Raw genomic sequence first — 8,317 nt, forward strand, 5'->3', positions numbered from 1 at the left:
AATGAATAGGCTACCCACGACAGTGGATTATTATTATTCTGTTGGTTTCTTTGTTTTGATCGTGTAGACCGAAACTTTATTCTATAGATAATAGTCTGTGTGTAGTTGACACTTCTATTCATAGTTTTTGGTCAAAATTTAAACACTTCAGATTTTCTGTTTGTATTCTTGACGTTGAAAGGTGACACTTATATTGAATTCTTTGCTCCCGTAGTTGTTCTTTTCTCCAGAAACTAACTGTTGTGGCTGTAGTGTTGCACGGTTTGGGTTTAATTTTACCAAGAACATCAGCTTCAAATTTGAGCAGTTGGATAAATTAATAATGCTTGACTGTCATCAAATTTAGTTAATGCAGAATGTTGTGCCTCAGTTCTATACTTGTGCTTGTAATTAGGAAATTTCTATTGAATAAATGTTGCTGCTTGTTTATACTTGCCGTATTTGTTCGATAAAAATGAAAGATGAAAAGGATTTCTCCATCTACGACCTCCCCTTTTTTTTTTATGTGCTTAACTGTCTCAAAAAGGTGTTCCCCACCAGTTCTCAGCTGTTGCAACCAGCTTTCTCGCCTCTGAAAAATAAAAAAAAGACGATTGAAGAAATCCATGTTTCTTTTTTGACAATGGGCTCAAATCTCTCTTACATTCTGAACTTAAAGCGGACAAACTGGTAACGAGGTTCCATTTTTTTTTACCTCAAAAATATCCATCAAACACGTCGCAATTTTCATTTCATTTCTCGTTTATCTCATTTACATTTTCATTGTTTCCTATTTTCAACTTTATTTTCTTGGGATCTTTTTATTGCAACTCATCTTCTGCATTGCTTTTATTCAAAGTTTTTAAACTGTTATACACATTTTGAAATTTTTAGTTGAGTCCACATAGCCTTGGTGTAGGCTTCTTAGCGAATTCCCGAAGGTAATTCATTTTTCCTCTAACTAAATTTTTACTGTTTTTGGAATCAAGTGGTGGTCCAGGCGTGTCTTCATTTATTAATTTTGTATTTTGAATGTTGAATTTTAATATCTATTATAGGGGTTTTGAATATGAAGAAGCAAATGTTTTTGTTGATTAATTGCATAACCCAAGTGTTTCAGTTTGTTAACCCATTTTCTTGATGGACTCGAGCAAATGGTCCAATCTTTCGATCCAAGATCAAACCATTACTGCAATTTCGCCTTTCATAATGCTTCCTCAGTTATTGCTTTAGATTGATCTTGGCCACAAAATTTTCTGTATGGCACGGATATTATAGAGCTTCTAAAATCACAATGAATCTTTTCAACATAATATATGAATCCTTTGCTTCCCATGAATGTTGCTTACCTCTCTTCCAATTTTTAAATATATGAATCATTTTCTCACTGTACTTCTGTTTTGCATCATACATACTAATAACTTACCTCTCCTTTATTTTTTTTGGCAGATAGAACGCAGAGAAAGGATGTTACAATCACTATTTTCTCAAATATGATGGACATGCTCTTGAGTCATTGCTGTCAACTCTACCTGTTCGGTCAAACGGTGAGAAATCTGTACAGATCTATATTTTTTTGGTTTTCGTGTGATTTTCTTAGGTTTCATCACGTTTGTGTATGCATACTTTTTCAATTTCTTTAAATAAAGGGTTATAAAAGTATATTTAATTATTTTCTGATCTTCCACAGAAACTGGAGGCGGTGGTGCTTCTTTGCTACGTGCTTAGCCGACGGATGTCATCGGCTCAAGTGGAGAATGATTTTGTCAACGGTGAGTATTCGAGATCGAAGGGTAGATCTGTAAAGAGTGTTAAACGTGCATGTCCGGACGCAAAACACTACAGAAACAAAACAGAAATACCATGGAGTACATTAGCACTCAACATGTTTGGAGCATTTTATAAAACAGACAGTGCTTTTTCTAGGATAACGATATCCGAATTTAAGATGGAAAATATATAGGTTGTAGTTAATCATAAAGAAAAATTACCAGAATGTTGTATAATAATATTTTCCTAACCTGTTACATACTTCAAACGCTGCAAATTCAGTAGTCTACAGCTAAAAAATATCCCAATTGGCTGTTCTAAAATGACGTCATAAATAGCTTTGTGGGACTTCAAGTAGTAAAATAAGATATATGATACGTACTCTATGTTTGAATCATATTATTGAAATCACAAGTTCACAAAAAATGACATCCATCTCACTTAACGTGACCAAAGATTGTTAAGAGAATCAATTGTTTGGCTTAACATTTGTAGCAAGATCAACAATTGGAATTTCTTTATCCAACAGAAGACAAATCAAATGGATCTTTCTCAGGTAATTGTACCATATTTTTTTTCCAATGCATTCGTCATGAAGAAAAAATAAATAAATCAAAACTTGATATTATAGCAAACAACATATTCATTGGGAAGCCCTTTTAGATCATATTCGGTCCCATCTAATGTCATGTTAGATATAATCTTTGAAAATCTTTGGGATTGTTAGGCAAAGTTACCTTTTTCACCAACAAAACCACAGCCTCTTTTCGCATACTGTTTTTTGCCTTGTCTATGGTTCTGCGCTATCTACATATTATTTAATTGATTTCATTTCCTTGGAAGATATCCACTTAAAGCCAACAAGGTCATGCACAATGTGTCTGTTCTTCATTTCTTCATGCTCTGTATATTTCATAATTGTATTTTTGTGGATCAAATCATATGAAAATTTACTTCATCAAATTAAGTTAATTTTGCTTACCTCATTAAATGCACGTCAATCACTAACATTCAACTTGTTAACATTATCTTCAAAATAACACAATCTGTGTATTGCATGGTCAAAAAACTAATATGATCAAAAAGGAAGAAAATCAGTGGCATCCATAGCATGTTTTATGGGTTATGGGCAAGTGATACGTGCTGTTTCTTGAACATAGCATTGTTGTGCAACGTGGAGACTTCTTTGTATTGCCATGTATGATTAAAAATGCGATCATGTTTAGTGGGGCTGTTGAAAATTGAAACGTGGGTTAAACAAAATGGTCAGACTGTTTTGATTCTTGGTGATCTTATGAGCGCCGAGGACATAAGCAATGACTTGGTCAAGAAAACTCATTGGAGTTGTAGAAAGAAGAGTCTTTGTAGGACCAACAATTTTTCATCATTTCTACCATATTTGATACGTTATTCGAAATGAAATATTTTGATATTTGTATCGCCATGTCATGTTCAAGATCTCTAAAAGAAGTCCGCGCAAACCTCAAATTTAGTCTACGTTGAGCCACTCCATGCTTCCACAATTCGACTTCCCTATACATCTCTAAACATAAACCTATTGAAGCAACCTCCCACGTCTAAAATACAAGTAAAAGACAATTCTTCAAGCGAATGCTTGCTAACTCAAACATTTCAATCAAACGCCAACCTTCGATTTTTACTTAGACTTCATAAAAGGATTTACAAGCAAGGGATTCAACTGAAACGACTCTTTTTCATTTCTTTCCTCAATACTTGTTCTACATCATCTTTTTTACATTTTCTCTACGGATTGATCTAAAAGGCAATTAGAATATCAACAAGGCTAAGTACAAGAGACTGACAACCTTGCCCTATACAAAAAGTTACAAGAAACACAAACTGCTTCACTGCAATTTATAAGCTACTCTTAATTAAATATGTTATCTTCAAGTTGTCTTTTACTATGTTTTGTTTGATAAACTTTGTTAAAGTTTTATCAGTTGGTGCAGTTCGATTTGGAGCCAATGTAATAGTTCAATACCTAGGCTCGGAAAGAAGCCTTTAAGGGTTCAGAAGTTTAGAAAGATTTGTGGCCAATAGAAAGGAGACATCAAAGAGAGTTCTTTTGTTTTGGCATGGATATTCTTCTCAAGCTTGACTTACAAGGTTTTTAAATGCATTTTTCAAACTGATCGTTTGTACATAACTACGGAACATATGATCATGCCTTTCCATACAGAATTGCTACTATCCTAAGGTCTCTTGTTTCTAAAACGTGCTTAAAATAACAAACTTTTGCAACTGAAGAGCTTGTAAAAAATCATATTTATTTGTTTCCTGAGAGGTTTATTGCCAAAAGACCATCAATATATGTCTGTGCGACAGTAAGAGCAATGGTGAAAAATGCACCTAGAAAAGCCAAGAGAGCCCAAGGACTGTTAAAATGGTCGTCTATCCATTCAGCCGTCCAGACTTGTGCTTTACTCCTGCAATGATTTTCAATCTGCCTCTGAACATCTTCATAAACACGAAGATCAGGTACTAAATCATTAGCTATCTCATTAAAGAGTTGCGCCAATTCTTTGTCACTGCCTAAATTGTTGACAAGAATTCTTCTTTTCCGGAGCTCTTTAACATCATCAGCATGATCAATAAATGAATCCATTAGGCAAATGTATGACATAAGGCGATAATCAGAAGGGCCATGGGGACTCATTTCATAAGCCGCCAAGTTTAATAACAAAGATTTTGTTGAATAATCTACCATGATTGGAGGAAGTTTAAGAGTACCAGAAATAAGGTGAGATTTGAACTTTACATCAGTAACATGGTTAGTTTGACTTGGTCTGAAATGAATTCCTGCTGATTTGAGCTCCATTACTGAGCGATACGAATGCCATTTGATAAATTTCTCCTTGTTTTTGTCTTCAGAAAATGATCTGGTGAGCTGTTCCTGAATTAGATGCAGAAGACGTTTGACAGATTTCTTCTCGTTTTCATCTTCAGGAGATGGCCCGATGAGCTGTTCCCGAACTAGATGCAGAAGGTGATGAGGGCGTGCATCCATATCCATATCCATTTTCCATTTCTCCCTTTTCTGAACACTGCATCTCATCATTCGTTGCACAAATTTCTTGACAGCATTAGTGTATGTACTTTTCTGTGGCGGCATTATGGTGACCGTCTGTTCAAGGAAATTCTGAATCAACTTTGTCCCCTCGCTTTCATTTTTGAACCTGAATTTCATCAAAACTTTTAGTACTAGTAGAGGAATTTGATTCTCTAGCAAGAACAAGTCACTCCTCGCAAAAGCAAGATACCGACTCCAAGGCTGTAGTGGATCTACTTCATTTCGTTCCATAACTGTCCCACTGGAATAATTACTTTCAGTTTCGGAAAACGACATAAATTCAAGCACAAAGCAAGCATCAAGAAGCATCATTTTGGTGAACGATTCATCTTCATACTCATCAGTCGTGCCTTTCTCATAGCATTTGCGAACGCTTTCACCCACCTTTGCCACCTCTTCATATAACTGTTTGATGGATACATGATTACCACAGGCACGAACGAATTTCTGTGCGACAGGAATTTTTAGCTTCTCGAATGCATCGAGCTGTGGCTTTCCATGATGATAAGGGCCTATCGAAATTACGAGAGGATCATAACATGTTTTGTTGGATGGTTTGTCCCGCAGAAATGATGGAATCCTTTGTATTTGGAGTTTGTCTGTTGTGTCTTCAACGTAGTTCTCTACAGAAATGAACCACTCATCCTTGGAAATGCTGGTGCTTGATTCTTGTGATATTTTGTCAATTTGAGTGGCACTTTGTGTTGAAAATATGGAGCCTAAGTTATAGGCTTCACAAATTTCTCATGTGTCAGGCAAAAATTTCCAAATAGTGGCAGACACATATGGCAGCAAATGTTGAAGACTTTGCATGCATGGTAAGCAATTGTTGACAAAGCAATGTGGATGGAAAAGGTTTCAAACCATGCAGCTGCCACCGAAATTTTTTTGGAAGAAATTCTTTGCCATGCAAACCAACTTTGTGGAAAATGTTGGATTTGCATTAATGAGGAAGGTGAAAAATTTCCTATAAATTGGAGGCCAAAGCAAAGGAAGAAATGTGCCAAAGTGAGAGCAAAAACAAGTGCAAAAGTGTTGAGTGAAAACACGAGAGATAGTGAGCAAGCACAAAGTGAGAAGCAGTTAGGCTTTCGTTTGTGCAGAAAATTAACGAGAGAAAAATAGAGAGATTGTCTTTGCGTAGGCAAATAAAATACAGAGAGTGTATTTGTTGTACTCCTTTTATTCTCTTGTTGATATAGTAAAAGAATTGGTGTGGGTTTGTGGACGTAGGCACAATTGCCGAACCACGTAAATTCTTGTGTCACTTGCACTTATTATTTTTGCTACATTTATTTCTTCTCAGTTTAAATTATTCTGCGTCCCACTGATCCTGGCGGAATTAGTAGCGGTCTAATTTCCCAACAACTGGTATCAGAGCTCCAGAATTTAAGTGGGAGGAATGGCAACAGACGAGAAGATATCCAAAATCGATAAGTTTGATGGTACAAACTTTGGATTTTGGAAGATGCAAATGGAGGACTATTTGTACCAAAAGGACCTGTATAAACCACTTCACGTAAAGCCGGAGGACATGACCGACGACGAGTGGGAATTACTTGATCGAAAGGCTCTTGGCGCAATAAGACTGACATTATCAAAGTCAGTCGCTTTCAACATAAAAAATGAGAAGACGACGGCATCTCTCATGGCGGCCCTATCTAGCATGTATGAACAACCATCTGCAGCAAAGACAAAGCAATGTGGATGGAAAAGGTTTCAAACCATGCAGCTGCCACCGAAATTTTTTTGGAAGAAATTCTTTGCCATGCAAACCAACTTTGTGGAAAATGTTGGATTTGCATTAATGAGGAAGGTGAAAAATTTCCTATAAATTGGAGGCCAAAGCAAAGGAAGAAATGTGCCAAAGTGAGAGCAAAAACAAGTGCAAAAGTGTTGAGTGAAAACACGAGAGATAGTGAGCAAGCACAAAGTGAGAAGCAGTTAGGCTTTCGTTTGTGCAGAAAATTAACGAGAGAAAAATAGAGAGATTGTCTTTGCGTAGGCAAATAAAATACAGAGAGTGTATTTGTTGTACTCCTTTTATTCTCTTGTTGATATAGTAAAAGAATTGGTGTGGGTTTGTGGACGTAGGCACAATTGCCGAACCACGTAAATTCTTGTGTCACTTGCACTTATTATTTTTGCTACATTTATTTCTTCTCAGTTTAAATTATTCTGCGTCCCACTGATCCTGGCGCAATTAGTAGCGGTCTAATTTTCCAACACTTTGGTTATCTTCTATAGCTCCAGCTGAGCTACCAGGACTCCAGATTGGCTGGACGTTCGCGAACATCTCGACGGCCGGCGAGCAACCGTCCAGTATATGGTCGGATCCAGATGTTGACATCCCTTGGTCGTCAGCACCTATTATTAGCAGCTTATTTGATAAAATATCAAAATTTTAACTAAACAAATTTCAATTTTAAAAAATATATTTTATGAAATTCATAATTTTTATCTCTTCACTCATACATTTTATAACGAGCCAGGCTTAGGCACATAGACAAAAAAAACCAGGCTTTTTTTTTTTTTTTTGGTAATATAATCTAATATATGTATTCAAATCGTCATATTATACATAGTATTCACTTTACTAGATCATCTTCCATTTTATCCCTTATGAATTTAATCTAACACGTTTGTCCAAATTGTTAAATCATAATGTAAAATGATGAACGTCAAAGCAGATAATGTTTAACCTTATTTTCCCTAATTAAGTATGCAAACGAACATTTTTTTCAGTATCATGTTAGACTTTCATAGTTAGAAAAATACATTTCACTACTGATCTTACACAGAATATGCGAGAAAATAAGCACATAAGATAAAATCATGGATAAACATTTAAAAATTCAGCATTTCATTATTCATGATCTCAACTCCATTTCTAAACATTTATATCGTACTTAATAAATGCAGTTTTTTTTTTTGTTTTTTTATTTGGAGAATTTCTTGCTTTTCTTCCTACAAGAACTCCAGGACAAAAAAATATCATTATTAACCATAGAAGGTTATCTTTCTTAATTTTCCATAATAAATATGAAATTTAGCAAATAAAAATCACTGTAATCCAAAAATCAACAGAAGAAATTTAGCAAAATAACAACAGAAAAAATTGAAATATAAAAATATAAGACTAAGTCAACAAATTGTACCTAGCAGTAAAGTCCCTCTTTTTCCCGTTCGTTGAACCACTGTTGAACTGAACACGTTAAGAGCAATGTGAGTCATCTAGGTAGGCAAAAGCAATATTTATAGGCGTGAAAGCTTACCTGAACATACCACTGATTGACTACCTCAAAAAAGCCCCAATTTAAGGGATTGTTTGGGAGCTCACACTCAAGTACTTTTGAGTAATTGAGTTTTTATTTGGACCATGCTACTCAACCATAGAGGTTGACATCAGGGATGACATACTACACACACATGGGGGATGTCGGATTATTTTATTCATGGGGACCCACCACCTCGAAT

The 8,317-nt window shown here is 35.5% G+C and overlaps 1 protein-coding gene across 2 annotated transcripts; it reads right to left on the minus strand.

Annotated features, from left to right (window-relative positions):
- Nucleotides 1-4,001: 4,001 nt before the first annotated feature.
- LOC111365942 (putative UPF0481 protein At3g02645) lies at nucleotides 4,002-8,095 on the minus strand. 2 transcript variants are annotated; one of them, XM_022986514.1, is made up of 3 exons: nucleotides 7,999-8,089; nucleotides 7,070-7,207; nucleotides 4,002-5,538 (listed from the first exon to the last, which is right to left on the minus strand). In XM_022986514.1, the coding sequence occupies exons 1-3, from the start codon at nucleotides 8,072-8,074 to the stop codon at nucleotides 4,037-4,039; spliced, it is 1,716 nt and encodes a 571-aa protein (XP_022842282.1). In that variant the 5' UTR covers nucleotides 8,075-8,089; the 3' UTR covers nucleotides 4,002-4,036. The 2 variants fall into 2 exon arrangements, with proteins under 2 accessions (XP_022842282.1, XP_022842283.1); XM_022986515.1 differs by having other exon boundaries at nucleotides 4,022-5,538; nucleotides 7,070-7,192; nucleotides 7,999-8,095.
- Nucleotides 8,096-8,317: the final 222 nt, after the last annotated feature.

This window comes from Olea europaea, chromosome 17, assembly GCF_002742605.1.
Source record: "Olea europaea var. sylvestris chromosome 17, O_europaea_v1, whole genome shotgun sequence".
Lineage (NCBI taxonomy): Eukaryota > Viridiplantae > Streptophyta > Magnoliopsida > Lamiales > Oleaceae > Olea > Olea europaea.